Source organism: Eubalaena glacialis, chromosome 5, assembly GCF_028564815.1.
Source record: "Eubalaena glacialis isolate mEubGla1 chromosome 5, mEubGla1.1.hap2.+ XY, whole genome shotgun sequence".
In the NCBI taxonomy this organism is placed as follows: domain Eukaryota; kingdom Metazoa; phylum Chordata; class Mammalia; order Artiodactyla; family Balaenidae; genus Eubalaena; species Eubalaena glacialis.
This window is the reverse complement of record NC_083720.1, coordinates 19,621,378-19,639,973: the sequence shown is the minus strand read 5'-3', so window position 1 is coordinate 19,639,973 and position 18,596 is coordinate 19,621,378. Positions and strand designations below refer to the sequence as shown.

General features: G+C 34.6%; 1 protein-coding gene across 4 annotated transcripts in view; it reads left to right on the top strand.

The window, feature by feature from the left end:
- BLTP1 (bridge-like lipid transfer protein family member 1) overlaps positions 1-18,596 on the top strand; it is a 192,758-nt gene that overhangs the window by 104,481 nt on the left and 69,681 nt on the right. For all 4 annotated transcript variants that reach the window (XM_061192014.1, XM_061192013.1, XM_061192010.1 and 1 more), the window contains 7 exons: positions 1,521-1,740; positions 2,196-2,354; positions 3,931-4,106; positions 6,829-7,004; positions 12,243-12,949; positions 13,378-13,623; positions 14,128-14,221. In XM_061192014.1, coding sequence (XP_061047997.1) covers positions 1,521-1,740; positions 2,196-2,354; positions 3,931-4,106; positions 6,829-7,004; positions 12,243-12,949; positions 13,378-13,623; positions 14,128-14,221 — 1,778 coding nt within the window. The remainder of the gene's footprint in view (positions 1-1,520; positions 1,741-2,195; positions 2,355-3,930; positions 4,107-6,828; positions 7,005-12,242; positions 12,950-13,377; positions 13,624-14,127; positions 14,222-18,596) is intronic.

The window sequence follows — 18,596 nt, the reverse complement described above, 5'->3', positions numbered from 1 at the left end:
TTTACAATAGGAGTATAATGGAAACAACATAAATGACTATTTGAGGACTAATAAATTAGTGTACCCTCATATGGATGCCTACTATGAAGACTTCAAAAAGATAAAGTAGATCTCTAAGTGGATGTGGAATGATCACCAAAGTGCACTGGTTCAAGTAAAAATAAAGTATAGGACAGTATGTATCTGTGTGTTAAAAAAGGATAAATATGTATATGTGTTTATATAGTCATTATTTATATAAGGATAGATAAGAAATGGTTAAGAGGACTTCTCTGGGAAAGGATCTAGTAGACTGGAGCTCAGGAGATACTTTTTATTGACTAGTCTTTTGTGCTTTTGAAAGTTTTATTTTGTGTCAGTATTGCTCTTTTAATTAAAACATTTAATTTGATATACATTTTTTGAAGTTTGGGCTATAGGCTTATTCTATTTCTGCAGTATAGTTACAAGGCTGGGACACTTTAAATTCTCCACCCCTTAATCTGTCCCAGAATTTTTCCTGGTTTATAGTTTTTCCAGATGCTCTGATCATATTTAGGTGTTTGCTATTTTTAAAAAATTTTATTTATTTATTTATTTTGGCTGCGTTGGGTCTTCGTTGTTGCGTGCGGGCTTTCTCTAGTGTGGCGAGTGGGGACTACTCTTCGTTGCAGTGCGTGGGCTTCTCATTTGCGGTGGCTTGTCTTGTTACGGAGCTCGGGCTCTAGGCGCATGAGCTCAGTAGTTGTGGCTCGTGGGCTCTAGAGTGCATGTTCAGTAGTTGCGGTGCACGGGCTTAGTTGCTCTGCGGCATGCGGGATCTTCCCAGACCAGGGATTGGACCCATGTCCCCTGCATTGGCAGGCGGATTCTTAACCACTGCATCACCAGAGAAGTCCCTAGGTGTTTGCTATAATGCTGTTCTCTCTCAGAAATGTTTTTGAACATTCCTTTGTTTATGGATTACAAAAGTCCAAAGAATTGAAATTAAAAGTGCTTTGATTCAGATCTCTGCTTTTCAGGATCTTTCTGTCTGCATGGTCTTTCCTTGTACTGTTTTAAACTGATCTGGAATTCCAGTCTTAGATGTGACAGAACAGATGGAGATTGGACAATTGTGTAATTTTTGATTTTTTTTTTTTCTTCAGAGAATTGCTGGAAATTCTTTTTGGTATATTAGAGCTTTACAGAGAATCAGGTCTTAACACAGAAATTTATTATCAAGTACCAAGAAGAGTAGTATAGTATGAAGAATTTTGGGATAGACATCTTACCACCAGACTCCCTCTTCAGATTTTAAAGGGCATTAATCATTGTTAAAATTAATGATAATAAATGCTGTCCTTTGTATTATACTGTAGATATAAAACATTATTACATACATTTGGGATTCACCATAATTCTAATAGACACAAACTGTTTAGATAGACACAGTTGTTTTAATGTAAACAATAACTAGTAATAAAAACAGTGAGTAGTCGTGGTTATCAGTAGTCATTTTTATGTGCATAAGAAAGAGCCCCGTGTTGTTCCTTTTATAGGGCATTCACCCGTATCATTCTCTGAGCTATACCAGTGGTGACACTGCCACAGATTCTCCGGTGCATGTGGGACGTACAGGCGTGCCAGTTAAGGAGAGTCCAAGGAAGGAGAGCCTACTCAGCTACCTGACTGGAAGCTTCCCAAGCTTGCACAACCTCCTGGAAGGGACCCCTCAAAGAAGTAATGCAGTGGTGAAAAGTAGCTCCCTAACGAGAACAGGTATATCCTTAGTTTTGACAATTATAAGCTTACTTCTGTGGGAGATTAAGAAAACAAAAACAGGACTTACGTTTATTTAGATATATACTTTGGTTGCATACCTAGTCTTTTGTATTACACCTTATCTTTGAGAAAGTATTTTGGGAAACTGTTCTGCTTATAACTTGTTGGTGTCTCGTGCCCTTAGTTTGCATTTTTAAATTGCAACATTTGCTATTCCTATCAACCTAGGCATGGTGTGGAATGCTGTCTAGGCCAGCCAGCAGTGAATTTTTTCCCATTATGATAGCAATAAATTATTTATTAATGCCTTAATATCCAAATACCAACATCGTGCAGTGAGTTTAAAGACATGCAAAAGGCAGATAATTTAACCTGACTTTTCAAAAAATAAATCACATTTTCTGCTCCTTAGTACATAAGTAATACTATACTCAGTAAAACTTTATTTTCAGGAAACACAATGGCCACTGATATGTTATCTGAACACCCTTTGTTATCTGAGCCATCATCTGTGAGTTTCTATAATTGGATGTCAAATGCTGTGGGTAATCGAGGAAGTGTGGTGCAAGAATCTCCTGTTACAAAATCAGGACACAATAGTCTCCCAACAGGTATTGAGCTATCACATTATTTTACTTAACCATCTAAGGGGTACATGTAAAGTTATGTTAAAATCCTGTTTTTCAGAGGATGGTTAAAAAAATCTCAAACGTTTAAGTACTGTTTAGTTGAAATTGGCTCATTTATGAAATGCCTTTGCTAATATTGCAATTGAGAGAGTCGTAAGCAGTCGCCCAGTGTTCTTGTGGAAAGGCAAATATGTCAAATGCGAGATTATATATAATTTAAAGAGTTTAAAACTTCCATTTAATGTGTGTGGTTTAATTTTCAAAACACCAAGAGGAGGTAAATGAAAAAATGCAAAGTATAATTACAGCATCGTGTACCTACAATACAGAAAATACTTTCAGCTTATCCAGAGTCATCTGAGGAATAATGACAAGCATCTATATACTCTTTATAGTTACTTAAATATTTAATTAAATCTGAAGGAGTACTAAAAGGAATAAAGTAAAATTCTTGCCCTCAAGGAGGGAAACAAATGAGGAAAATTTATTAATTTTAAAGGAATATTTATAAGTAGCAGGAAAACAGGCAAAGAATTCACAAAGAAATATTGGTGGCTATTTCCAGTAACATAAATAGAGCCACTCTTTCTTTCCTATCCTTTGCTATTTTTTTTTGTTTTTCCAAATTCACTAGATGCATTTATTATTTTATTGTAAAAATGTGTATATATTTTTAAAAAGAATATGTGAAGTAGCCTTTGAACCTAGTTACTAAGGGCAGCTGAAATTAATCTGTGTAACAGCTATTGGATCACTTGTAAATTTTCTTCAGACAAAAAATATGAAATTATGAAAAGTAGTTGATATATGACTACTTACTCAGTCCTTTTTTTTGCCAGTGCATGGGCCACTTTTGAATCTGGAACTGATCCTAATTCTGACTCTTAAGAGCGCTAAGACGTGCTAATTCTTAGTATTGGCCCTTGGTTGAAGAAGATAGAAGGATGGTGCTTTTACCAGCTCTCAGCACTTTTCTGGTGCTAGTCTCACTACTGCATAGAGTTTAAATTTCAAAAGAACCAGAAAGGAACATTTCCTCTCTATCACAGGTCCTTTGCCTGGCGAGTTAAAGGATAAAGGGAGTACAGAAGAAAGAAATAGTGCCATTTCATTTTTGTTCCACCTTGGGAAAGCATAGTGGGGAAGAAATTTATATGTGGGATTCTGTGACGCCTATGGCTTTTGTCCTGCTGCAGCTGCTTTTTGTAGCCCTGCTACTGTCTATAATTCTGTTCCTCAGTGCAAAGCTGATGGGATATCAAATGCTTTTCAAAGATCTTCCAGCCCTAAAGTTTTATATTTTGGAGTGACTGGCTCTAATACATACTTCGTGTACGAGGATGAGTGATATATTCTGAAAATAAAGTTTAATTTCATTTTTTATTAATAAATCATGTCTGTAAAATAACCTGAAAGTGCTATTTTTTCCCTTCTCAATTTAAATGGTCTGATAATACAATTATAATACAAGTTTCATAAGTTTACTTTGCTGTGCCCCTTTATGTTGTTTTCATTTCCCAGTAATTTAGATTTTATTTTTGAACACTTGCTCTTTTAGGTGTTGCACCCAATCTTCCTACAATACCCTCAGCCTCAGATTTCAACACTGTCTTGTCTAGTGACCAGAATACTTTGGATGGGACACATTCTCAGCATAGCACTAGTCAGGATGATGTGGTAGGTGTAGAAGAAGCCAACCAAGGGTTTCCTGCTGTACAGCTTGCTGATGCTCAGGTGAGCCAGTCTGTTTTTCCCTAATTATAGTGACCTCGCATTGAGCAGTACTTAGCAGCTGGAACCATCAAGTATGTGCACAGTGGAATTCTAGTGAAAATCTTTTTCCTTGCCTGTCTGCCTAAAGCCTTCATGAAAAAAGGAGGAACCTTTAAAAAGTACATGGGTTAATTATAAATACAAATTAAGCATCTATCGATACTCATTAAACTGAAGAGTGGCATATAGTTAGTTGTCTCGTATAGCAACATTTTTGTTATTTGGAGATAGAGATTGGCAAAATAACATGACTAGAAAGTTAAATTTCATCATTTCCTATAGTCTTTAGTGCTATGTGAAGACTTGAGTGAGCAGTGGGGAGGCATTGAAGATTTTAGAGCAGAGGAGTAAAGTGCCTGGAACTGTACATGTGGAAATGTTATATGAGTAGCAATGTGTTAAATGGATTGAAGTAGAGAAACTAGAGGTGAAAAGATGAGTTAATGAAATAGTTCACACAAGTGGTAATGAAGCTCTTAGCTTAGATGGTTATGGCTTTGATAGGTAAAGGAGAAATATTGTGGAGATCTTATTTAATTGACTAAATGTAGGGAGTAGAGAACAAAATCCTTTGAAATGTACTTTCTAGTTTGAGTGACCAGAAGGCAGGTGGGAGAGTGGGATATGGATATTAAGAGGTGTTATTTTTTCAGGATGAAAGAGACTCGAGCATATTTTTTACTTAGGAGGAATTAGGAAGGTCCTGATCAAAAAAAAAAAAAAAAAAAGAAAGGAGGGTAAACTGATAGAGAAAGATTCAGGGAGGGATGAGAAGTGTTGGAATTTAAAGTCATTTATAGAGAGAGATACTTTTTGACATAAAAAGTACTTTTTCCCCTGAGAATGTTTGGGAAGGCAATAAGGACAGTTCATAACTGTACAGGTAAGTTTGCAAATTGATAGCTTCAACTTTCTCTCACAGTAGGAGGTGATTTATGTTAAGAAGTGTGTCAAGCACTTTTAAACTTTCTTGAGATTTACTTCTCTAATACATTGGAGTAGTTTTTAGGGATTCTTTCACTTTTTTTTAAAAGAGAGAGAGAGAAAAGAAATATTTTTTTATGTCTATTTTGGCCTGTATATATATTCATTGTATTTATTAGCATCCAATACACATTTTTAGAGACAACTATACTATTTTACATATAAGACTCTAAAATCTACCAGAGACATTAATATTAAGTAATACAATAAAAAACTGTGTAAGGTGATTTAGATATATGGAAAGGTTGGAGTGAATGTGAAAGAGAGCTCACCAGACCCCCAGAAGGATTGCCAAATAGTGCTGAGGGTCTAGTTATTTAGAACCTCTTGTGTCCTTAGTAGCTCAGCTATAGGAATAGAAGAGGATCGATCCAAAGCAGATGTAGCAAGAAAAATGAGGTGATGAAATGTAATATACAGTCTTGGAAGTTGCTGAAAAGGAGTTTAAGGCAAGATTATGGGGGGGGAAGGAAGTCACATAACTTTGGAACTAAAGCATTGGTTGAGTTATCTGCATGGCCAAAGAAGCCATTCAGGATGATAAACTGGGATGGAAAAGAAAAGAACCAAAATACCTGGTTGGTTTGCAGGATTAACTAAGGGGCATAAGTAGATAACAAAGATTAGGAAAGGTGGAGGATGGTTTGAACCTTAAAGAGGGAAGAGCGTTTCCATTAGGATGAAAGAGCAAATCTAAGAAAGAGTAAACCCAAGAAAGCGTATGCCAAGCAAATATACAAGGGAGAGAAAAATACTCCCTAAGTTTCCAGTGAGGGGTGAATTGTTTGAATTCTCTCATTCTAGGCCTTCATGCCTTCACAAGGGTAGCCTGTTTTCCCAAGCACAAACAAATGAGATGATGTAGAGACAAGTGAAAGTGCAGACTTGAGTTTCATTGCATAAATGGCATTTCTCCATTTTGATAGATTTTTTAAGCTTCAGGAAAAGATCACTAAGTGAGAATGTGTGGTGAAAGAGTTAGAAGGGGGTCAAGGAAAGCACCGGATAGATAGCATCCGTATTTAGGATGTGGAAGGAGGAAAAGGAACCGTGCAGCAGAGAAGGAGTAATCAGAAAGATTATAGTGATCTACTATTGCACACATATAGTTGCTTCTATTTGGGTTACCTCTTAGTAGCTATGAAGTTCTGTTAACTAGAGATTTAACCAGAGTGATGTATTAATATTTCCATAGCATATATGATACTTAAAATGTAAAGGAAGTTCTTTGTCAGAAAATGTTATTTTGCAACCAAGTGATACCACTTAAAAATAGACCAGATATAAAAACATTTCATATATTATATTTTTAATATTAACACAGGAAATTGATAGACTCTTTTGTGAACCTTTTATAGCAGATTGTTATGGAAACACAGTAGATATTCAAGCCTTTTTTAAAAGCAAGAAGTAGAATGATTTAAACTAATTCACAATTTTATTTACCTTGTACTTTCACTTAAGTAGGATCAAGGAATCTTTGTCCTTATGATTAATTTGAAGATGAGTGGCACATAGTAGGTGCTCAAAAATACTGTTAAGTTTTAAGTAAAATTAGAGCTATATTTATTATACAAGGCCTTTTTTTCCCCCTTCACACTACAGTTAATAATATGTACTGAGATAGAGTGTAAGAAAAAAGTCACAATAAATGATGAATTGTTAAGTTGAGGTAATATAAATGTGTTATGTCTTTTAGGTTGTTTTCAAACCTCTTCTGAGTCATACAGGGATCCAGTCACAGGATGCAATGCCTCTCTGCTACCGAATGTACTTCGGAGAACACCTCTCATTTTCAGGAACTTTGGACTGCCTTAGAGCAGATATCGTGGATTCAGATACAGCCAAAGAGAGAAAAGGGAAAAGAGCAAGAAGGTGTCTATTATTGTTTTTATGTAAAATTTTGTACAAAAGTTATAATACCTGTTTTTTTAACTTTTCTTTCTTCCAGTGCTGATGCGGTAGTAATTTTAATAGCCTAATGAGAAGATAACTTCCATTTAACAGAAACAGTAGCCACATTTCCTTAAAAACCTGTTGATTTTATCAGTAGGTTATGAGGCCTATTTTTAGGCATATTTTTGTAAGATGTTAGTACATGTATGAGGGTCAGCCAAAGCACTTATGTTGATAAATACACTTTATTTACTGTTGCAGTAGTTTAATTTTTATGATCTTATGGATTGTAATTTTATATATTATTCTTAGAACTTACTCCTAACCTCCTTTCTGAGTTGACTTGTAGCAGGTAGTATTTTCTATTAGGAACAGAGTAGAAGTCATGCTGAGAGTATGGACTTGCTTTTCACAATAGTGTGGTACCATTAACAATGACCATGCAAGCAGAAACACTGCAGAAGTGACTTTAATGATTATAAAGATTAATGGGGAAAATTACCTTTGTTTTGTGACCTGGAAGAATGTTTGTCAGAATATTAAAAAGTCTCTTACTGTTTATTATAAATGTATAGGAAAATGAAAAACATAGTAAAACTAATATTTTGTACATACAGTTTAAAACATTAGAAACATTGAGAATTAAGGTGTTTTATTTCTTTCTTAAAAACTCATCAAAGGGTAGTTTGTATAGTCCTTACCTTCTTATCATCGTGTAACTTACAACACAGAATGAGCATCTTTTCTGTGCCTTAGCAAATGTCACACGCCATTCTCAGCAGTTTCCGACATTTTACCTTTGCACTTTCAGTGTCATGAAATATCTTCACTAGTTCTTTTTACTAGAAAGGTTTTTGCCCACATCACTCTCTCTGGGATACCTTCATCCTTTTTGCCATGACCACTTCCTCTTTACGCTAGTAAGTTTGCCTTCTCTGAGTTCCTCTAGCTGCATATCTAGAGTTTCTAGAACAGTGGAAGTGTCAACATTTTCATACTCAGTTGTTTTCTTCTATAACTCCATTTACTTTTTTAAACTTTATTTTTTATTGAGGTAACATTGATTTATAACATTATATAAGTTTCACATGTACAACATTACATTTCTACTTCTGTATACACTACAGCATGCTCGCTGCCAAACGTTTAGTTTCCTTTTGTTACCATGCGTTTGATCTCCTTTACCCATTTTGCTCTCCCCTCCCTTACCTGAGCCCCTTCCCCTCTGGTAACCACTACTCTGTTCTCTGTATCTGGGTGTTTGTTTTTGTTTGGTTTGGTTTATTTATTTTATTATTTGTTTTTTGTATTCCACATGTAAGTGAAATCATACGGTATGTCTTTCTGTTTGACTTATTTCACTTAGCATAATGCTCTCAAGTTCCATCCATGTTGCTGCAGACAGCAAGATTTCATCTTTTTTTATGCTGAGTAGTATTCTGTGTGTGTGTGTGTGTGTGTGTGTGTGTGTGTGTGTACCATATCTTCTTCATCCATTCATCCATTGATGGACACTTAGGTTGTTTTCATATCTTGGCTATTGTAAATAATGCCATGATGAATATAGGGGTGAATATATCTTTTAGAATTAGTGTTTTTGTATTATTTGGATAAATACCCAGAAGTAGGAAAGCTGGATCATAAGGTAGTTCTAATCCTAATTTTTAGAGGAATTTCTATACTGTATTCAATAGTGGTACACCAGTTTATATTCCCACCAACAGTGTATGAAGATTCCCTTTCTCCACATCCTTGCCCACACTTGTTATTTCTTACTTTTTGATGATAGCTATTCTAACAGACATGAGGTGATATCTCATCATGGTTTTGATTTGTATTTCTCTAATAATTAGTGATGTTGAAAATCTTTTCATATGCCTGTTGGCCATCTATATGTCTTCTTTGGAAAAATATCTATTTAGATACTCTGCCCATTTTTAATCATTTTTTAAATTATTGAGTTGTATGAGCTCTTTATGTATTTTTTGGATATTAACCCCTTATCAGATATATCATTTGCAAGTATCTTCTCCCATTCAGTAGGTTGTCTTTTCCTTTTGTTGATGGCTTCCTTTCCTGTGCAGAAGCTTTTCATTTAGAGGTAGTTCCATTTGTTTATTTTTACTTTTGTTTCCCTTGCCTGAGGAGGCATATCAGAAAAATCTTGCAAAGACCAATATCAGAAAGCATAGTGCTTAAGTTTTCTTTTAGGAGTTTTCTGATTTTAGGTCTTACATTCAAATCTTTAATCCATTTTGAGTTGATTTTTGTGTATGGTGTGAGACAGTGGTCTAGTTTCTTTTTTCTTTTTTGCATGTGACTGCCCAGTGTGGGTTTATTTCTGGGCTTTCAATTCTGTTTCATTGATCTATGTATGTTTTTCTGCCAATACCATGCTGTTTTGATTAATTTAACTTTGTAATATAGTTCAGAATCAGGGCACATGATACCTCCAGCTTTGTTTTTTTTTTCTCAGGATTGCTTTAGCTATTCAGGGTCTTTTGTGGTTCCATATACATTTTTTGTTCTCTTTCTGTGAAAAATGTCCTTGTGATTTTGATAAGGATTGTGTTGAGTCTGTAGATTGCTTTAGGTGATATGGGCATTTTAACAGTGTTAATTCTTCTAGTCCATGATCACAGAATATCTTGCTATTTATTTGTGTCTTCAGTTTCTTTCAACAATGTCTTATGGTTTTTGGTATACAGGTCTTTTACCTCCTTGGTTAAATGTATTCCTAGGTATTTTATTATTTTTGTTTCGATTGTAAATGGGATTGTTTTCTTAATTTCTCTTTCCGCTAGCTCATTGTAAGCATATAGAAACAACAGATTTTTGTATGTTGATTTTATACCCTGCAACTTTCCGTTTACTTTTTATTGAATTTCATCATCACAATCTTGTTTTGCTTCATTTGCTGTCCAGTTCCCTTTTAATTAACCATTTTTGTAAAATGTCATGTGGGTTTATCACAAGGAGGCGATATAACTACATGCTTTACTGTCTGTGCATGAAATGAAAAACAGATGTGCACTGACCAATCACTGACAGACTTTGACAGAGTGATGTGGTTGGTCAGTGATCATGATGTACGTCTATTATTTATGTAGTGATTTGTGGACTGAAGAGCTAGCAGCAAGTTTATACTTTATGCAGTAAATTTTAGTTAAAATTTGAACCGTGTTGTTGGGGTCTGGTGTTATTTAACTATAAACCATGGTAATTGCATCCATTCACATTGGAATCATCAAATCCAGACACCAAAACATTAATATCTGCTTACATTCCTGGATTAGAGTTTAAAGTCCTGAGTTAAATTTGTATTTCTATTTGCAGTAGCCTACTTTCATGTAAATATATACATACATATAAGTATATATTAATATGTAAAAATATATGTGTATATATAAAAATGGTGTGTATACACACATATAGTATATGTATCATCATTGATATAATTAGGTTATGCATAATTATATATAATATGATTATATATATTAGATTATATTTACAGCCTACTTATTGGCCTGCTAAATGCCATATAATACTGCTACAGACCAGACCTTCATCTGACCACACTTCCCTTCTTATGTTCCCAGACAAATTCTTTGAGTGACTTTGAACTTACTGTCTTTAGTCTAGCCGAACCTAACATTCCTTTTAATTTTTCTACTATCACACCACCTCTGAGTGCTCTACATTCTTATTACTATACCATGGTTAGCTTTTATTTCTCAGATCTCCTGTAACTCCACCTTAGATCTTATTTATTAGGAAACTTTTGTCACAGTACACTTTTCCTGGTCATTAATTTTAGTCTTGTCTGGGCTTTTCTTGTAGCACATTGTTCATTCTACTAATTATTGTACCTTACTATTGGGTTATAGTTTCTTATATAAACATGTATAACTCTCCTAGACCATAAAGCCAGAACAGTTATTAAATCATTTAGCATAAGTCCTGGCATGTAGTATGTCCTCATAAATATTGGTTTCCTTATATCTTTGCTGTCTCCAGTCAAGATAGTTGACCATGTTAGGGGCTTAATAAATATTTAATTTTAACTTTACCCATGTGGCTGCTTTTGCCTTAAATGACTGCTTCATTATGTAGCTAGATTTCTTCCCCCTTTTACTTGAATCTCCTCTCTTTAAGACTTTTTTGCCTCGCTTACATGTTTTCAATTCTTGTTTTTGCAGTTGTGGATTATTTTAATCTCTTTTGAGTCTCTCTTCTATATCTTCTAATTCTCAAAATCTAATTTTTCCTTCTCTGATTGCACACTTAGCATCGATTATAGGCTTACTCTAAGCTTGTACATTTTCTTGAATTATACCACAGAGTGGAATTTTTCTTATTAAATAAGAAATACTAGTATTCATTAAGGCATTATTAGTCTCTAATTATAAATTCTTTAAGTCAAATTGAAAATATCAAAGAATCTTGGAGGGATATTTTTTCCCAATAAAAAAAAACCTATGTTTAACCTATATGACTACACATTCATATTTTACATGGAAGAAGAGGGGAAAAATATCTTTTTAAAATTTTGGTGCTTGAGGTTTATTGTTATTAGTAGTTGATTTATGAAAATCTGAGATATTTTGACTTTTTAATATTAAAATTGTCTATAATATTTCTACCTGAAAATTTTTAGATATGCAGGGGATTTGCCAAAATAACTTTTATAGAGGTTTTAAGTCTTTTGTGTGCATTTCTCATTTTTGTTTCAGTTGCTTTTCTTAGCACTTTCAACTTGGCAAAATATGCCAGCAGGGTTTCATTTCAAATAGCAAATCAAAATATATAAAATATGATGAAATTAAATATATAAACCATATATTTAACAGAAGAGTAGACGATGGTTAAGGAAGATGTTCTAGTTGACCTACTATTGACTTTAAATTCTAATACCATTGGGGTGTGCCATCAGATGGCAAGAAAAATTATTTTATCATTTCACTGAAATCATTAATTAAGTCTGATTTTGACTAGTCATAGAGTAAGATCAAGAAGGAAGACTTAAGGCCCAGTTTCCAACTTCTGAAAAAGTTGGAAAAACTTATTCTACTTGATCTCTTACTTAAAATTATTTAAATGGCTTATTCTTCACCTTGGAGATTATTTTGCTAACAAGTTAATAAAGATTGTGTGGTTCTGGGAGAAAAGAAATAAAACCTTGTCATTTTCTTTTTTCATTTTTTTCCACATTTTTAGGCAAGGCCATGTGAATCTTCCTCCACTTGAGTTCAAACCAGCATTGATGTTGGAAACCTTTAGCATCAGCGCTGTTGTAATGGAAAAGTCTGTGTGCACCCCTCAGAACTCTACCAGTGCTCTTTCTTTTCATGATCTCAACAAGCGTTATTACAATACCTTTCACTGCAACTTTACTATTTCCTGTCAGTCAATAAGCCAGCATGTAGATATGGCTTTAGTTCGTCTTATTCATCAATTTAGTACGATGATAGATGACATCAAAGCGACTCAGACTGACATTAAACTTAGCAGATATACAGCTGGATCAGCTTCTCCAACGCCTACCTTCAAAACCAGAAAACATCGGGATTTTCGCTCATCTGACTTCAGCCGCAGTTCTAGAGGAAGTCTTAATGGTGGCAATAGAGTAAATAATGCAAAGAACAAACGGACCAACAATGAGAACAACAAAAAGGAGTCTCGAAACAAAAATTCATTAGGAAGATCTGAAAGAAGAACTTCAAAGGTGTCTAGGAAAGGTTCAAAAGACGTGGTGGATCATATGACTATCCATATGGATGACTCTGACTCAATTACAGTGTCAGAACAAAGTGAGCCTTCAGCTGAGTGCTGGCAGAATATGTATAAATTGCTTAACTTCTATTCACTTATCTCTGATCCAACAGGAATACTGGAAAAATCTTCAGAAACATTTGGACCAGCAGGTAATGGATATTTTTATATTTAAAAAATTTTCTGTTTAGAATAGCAATAATCCTAAAAAAGACAAGTTTATCCATCATGTTTTCTTAATGTTATAATTGGATAATTGAAATACAAAGAAATTGGCAGTCACCCAAGGAGAGGAAATAGCGATGGCGATCAGATATTCTGCTACCCCTTTTTCCCATCCTTCCTAACCCTTACACAGTATGCTCCTAAAGAATTCACACAGACCTGCTTTCAAACACCTGACTGTACTATTAATTTTCAAATATGACCATGGGAAAATGTTGAAAAATTTAAGAAATCATTTTGGTGGGGAAGAGGACAAAGAGGGCCAGTTTGGAATGTGCAGGAAAGAAAGGTCAGTTGATGTCCTTCCATTTTGCAGTTTTCACGTCTAAACCTATATATTTCTGTTCACTTAAAGGAGTCCGGAGCCCTACAGAGCCAACGTGTAAAGTTGTGTTTGAGAATGAACAAGACAGGAACAGTTTGAGTAGGACGCAGAGGAAGCGCAGCGTGGCAGCTGCTGAGCCCCAGCACGTCACTCTAATAGTGTTTGGGGTTGGCATGGTGAGCCGCACGCACCTGGAGGCGGACATTGGTGGGCTAACCATGGAGTCAGAGCTGAAGAGGATCCACGGCAGTTTCACACTGAAGGAAAAAATGAAAGGCAGGTGACATTCTAACCCTGGGGCGCCTCTTTTCTGAAGAAAGCCAGTGCCATGTCTCAGAAATTCCTACTTGGCAGTTTTTCTTCAGAGAATGGAACTTCCCGTTTATACGGATCAAGAGTGCTCATGTATATAGTTTCTTTTTCTTATTCTTAACGTTTTAAAAAATCTTGTAAGTATTCTGCGCCAAGTTTTACTTCTGAGATTTAAAATGTCCTTAGGCTATTTAATGTCATTAGGCTCTTTAGTGCATGAATGGCATGTTAAACTACATATTTAGCATCACTCCAGTTTTGACGTATAATACATATGTATATGTGAATGCATAGAAATAAAAATCTTCAAGGAAATTTTTTTTAAAAGTCGTTTGGAAATAGTTTTAATTTCATTGTACCTTTAAAGTTACCTTTTGTCATTGAACGTATTATGAATAAAATGACATTTTAATATGAAGTGCAACTCTATTTCCAGAGTTCATACACTTTTTTTTTTCACATTTTAAGATGTTTTACATCAAAAGATGACTGAGACATGTGCCACTGCTCATATTGGTGGGGTCAATATTGTGCTGCTTGAAGGGATTACACCAAATATACAGTAAGTGTGTTTTTTTTTACTATTCTCTTAAACTTGTTTGTTATAGTTTTACAGGAAACTTAAAATTCATTGGATGAGTCCCGTACCGACTACGTTTTGAGATTTATATACTTAATGTTGCCAGACACTGTGATTCTGTCACTAAGAACATCACAAATGAAATGTTCTCAGAAAACTTATTTATTCCTTTTCTAAAATTGGACTACTGCCACCCCTCCACCCTAAAAAACTGACTCCCAGGACATTTTAAGATTGTGTGACAGGAAAAATGATTACAGTGCAAATTTCAGTTAAACATATGAGATGCAAAAGCTCACGTAATTCAAATAGTTAAGTATTTAAAACAAAATTGTAGTCAGAGAATATAGACTGTCTATTGATTTTATTCTAACTAATCATTACCTATATTCATGCTGGGTTTCCAAACTTTATCTTGCCATTTTTTCATTTAAAGAATTTAACAATAAAGCCTATGAGACCCTTCGAATAGTATAGGTAAGCTTTCTGTAGTGAGTATACCATTCCATATTGCTTTTCTTCTGACTCTTTGCTCTCACCTTTTCTGTATATGTTCTATTTGTGGATCTGTCCAAAATTGTTCTGATAATGATTACCTTTATACATGATATTTAGATCACTATTTGGTTGTCAATACATTTAACCGTTGACTTTGCTCATACACTTGGGAGTATAACACTTCATTCCTAACTTCCTTTCAGTGGAGCACTTTCATGCTATAACTACAAACTGTATTTTGATAATTTAGGTCAGATTTTGAGGATTTGCTCATTCTTAATATTATAACTAGTTAATGTCCTACTATTGTCCCTTAAAGCATCTATCGTGCTAAATACTGACGAAATAGAGGATTTGGTTCAATGTTATAAATATTAAATATTAGTTGTAATTTGACTCATTACAGGTCTATTCATAACATGTCAAACATGGGTAATGTGATGACTATCTTGGGAAACATAAAATGGATGGATGAAATGGATGTCTAAGTCTTGCTGAGGCAGTTTGGACCTATATATCTAGAACCAAAAAGTATATTTCATTATAGCTGCCTAAATGGTCCAGATCACATTTCCTAAGCAGTCTTTCTAAAGACCAGGAAATTCCAGTAGTTGTGAGACAAGATCTTTTCTGATCATTCAGTATGGGAGGAGGGTATTATTATGTAATAATTACAATCTAAAGGAGTTCTCTATCATGGACCAGGAGCCTCCTATACATTATTTTATTTAGTCCTCACCACAGTCCTGTTAACTGGGATGTTTTATCCCCACTTTACAGAACAATAAATCGAGATTCAGAAATATCAAAGTGTTTTCCTAAAATGCTTAACGTCATACAGTCAGTAAGAAGAGATGCCTGAACCTCTGCACCTCCTACCTCACTACGATGCTACTGCAGGAAGTCACCACAGACCTTGGGTTTCATGATTCCTTTGTTGAGTCTAAATTTAAAGTATCATGGTCACTTTGACCTATTCAAAAGTACAACAAATTTCTTTAGATGTCTCGTGGGTTTTATTTACTCTATCCTCTTGAACCTCTTATCTCCATTATCTATTATCTCTTAAGAGAAGGGCTTCAAATAGTCTTTAAATTTGCAAAACATATTTATAAAATTGATTTTTTTTAAAAAGTATTAGTTGATAATTCTTGCCTTTAAAAAAAATCTCAAGCCAAGATCCCTTAACTTTTTCATTTAAAAAATAAAAGTTATTAATTACTCACTGCCACACTCTAGTAGTGTTAAGACTTTCTGGATTTATTCTTTGGCTTTTCACTTCCGGTTTCAATTAAAAGGAAATGGAACTTTTAAAAAATAGTTGAAAAGTTTCTTGAAAATTTTAAAAATGGGAATTAAAAGCTTTCCAAATGATTGCTCATATTGTCACTAATTTATGCATGAATGTTTATTTGCTTCCTTTTTGTTTTCCTGCTTTCTCTTGAATCTTCATCTGTAGACTGGAGGATTTTCCTACATCTCCTACAAGCACAGCCAAACAAGAGTTTCTGTATGTCATTATTATTCTTTTTCATGGACTTTGTGATTAACATAGTATTGAATAGTTTTAAAGATAAAATATTTAGATTATCTGCATGGCTGTGAAAGTATGTAGTTATTATTTTGTAGCTTTAATATAGATCCTTTTATAGATAAAGTTTACTGATTTTCAAGGAAAATACACAGGTAAGGAATACCTTTTTGGTAATTCATACCTTGTTTTATTGTTGAAAGATTGTAACACTGTAGTTGTGTGTTGCTTTGTGCTTTTTGAAGACCTGTTACAAACCCTTGTTAATGTTTGATGTGATAATAGAAGCTAAAATTTTTAACTTTGCAAATGAGTTTTCACAAATTTGCAAAGCTAATTATTAAAACACTAATATATGAAAATATCTACATTGCTCAACCTTATAATAATTCTGTCTTTAAGATGGAGAGAGTTCACTGCTCTATTGTCAGCTTTTATGTATGGCTTTTACTGTGTATCCTTTTGTATTTTGACCAGCTTGATTTGGCCTGTGTATATCTGATATTTTGTGGTAGTGATATATTTAAATACTTGTCACATGAGTCTTACCACCATGACAATTTAGTATGTTACTTAGGACTGATTTTTTCTTTCAGCCTTTTCTATAAAATTTCAGTATGCTGAATAAATAGATGAATCTGCATATTTTGTTCCAGGCTGGTAAGATTATCAATACCTGGTGAGATTTGTTTCATTGTGTATTGATAATAGGCCATAGTCAAAACATCATCAATCAGCAACCCTTTGTTGGGATTATCTGTGATCTATGTCACTTCATCAGCCAACTAGAAGTACTAAAAAAGAATAAATGCACTAATATTAAATTAGAAAGTTGATTGTTTTTGGAAACCACTCTTCCATATTAATATCATCATTAATAATAACAGGTATAGAAAAAATAGCTAATTCCACTTTAGTAGTTATAGTAGCTAGAGAAGATTTATTGTTTCTCTCTTTTTTATCACTGAGTTCTCTGGATGTATAATAAAAAAAAAAAAATCAGTACTGTATGACTTTAGAGAGGATGCTATTTAATGGCTGAAGATCACACCTTTATCCACTCAACTAATTAGGTTATTAGGTTGCATATTATGGCCTGCACACTGTGTTAGGTTTCAGAGATGGAACAGTAAGCAAGTGAGAGGTAGTTCCTGTCATAATATCACTTATAGGCCCACTCCCTCCTTTTTCAGGCCTTCCTGCTGAGAGAGTTAACACGTAAGGTACAATTGCCAAATGGGAAAGAAAGCTCCAATGATTTTTAATAGTTAACTGAATTACACGTGATCCCAGCACTCTCTGTCCACATTGTAGAGATTTCCAGGCAAAACTGAACTAAGGCGGGCAGCATGGGTCAGGGTTCATAAATTAGTTTACCTCCTTTTCCTGCCTTTGAAGTCTGGGCCTGCAAGATCAAGGAGGTGGGGTGGGGGTGGAGATAGAGTAGCGATAATGAGGCCCCAAAGTAAATCCTCAAACTCTCAACAAGCACTACAAGGATGGCTGGCCTGCTTTAAAGGCCCTGTGGCCTGGACACAGGAAGAAAAAGAAGATGCGGAAAAGTCCTTGCCTGATTAGGCACTGTGGTGGTTATAACAGGCTCACAGTGGATCTGCCCTACCACCACTGACAATGAATTCTTGAACCAAGCTTCTTGGTCACTTGCCGTGAACTTTTTACATATATGAGGCATGCCTGGCATGCTACAAGTTTTTATAGTCTTCTCTTTAAAAAGACTTTGACCACTTCTTTCCTGTGTAAAAGTCTTATGTATACTGCATGTTTTTTGATCTAGATTAAGTGACAGCTCTTTTAAGAATTAAAGTAGATAATATATGAATAATTATGAATAGATAAATCTGAAATTATGAATAGATAATTTATGAATAGATAAATTATGAATAGATAATTCATATTGGCAGCTTGTAAATTGTTTAATTCCTCATTCTGGGTCTCCTTACATCTTTAACATGTACAGTTTGACAAGAGTTAATCAGACATCCTCTACAGTGTCTGTCTCAGTTTGATCAGTGTAGGACTATCCTGTTGTCTAGCTCCAAGGAACATTACTCACGCTGTAGTCATGGGCATCATTTACATAGCCTGCAGTGGGATGGTGCCCTCTGGAGTTGGGCAACACAGAGCCCCTGAAGTCCTTAACATCAAAATTTCCACTGGGAATACCACAGTAGGATCTACAGTAGGAGAGCAGTCAGCCCCATAGCTTTCTATTCTGACATTTGGTGTATAATTGAAAATCAAGGGTTGTGTATATGCTTATATAATCACAAGTAATATTTAAGCAGACTTCTATAGATTATAAAGGTA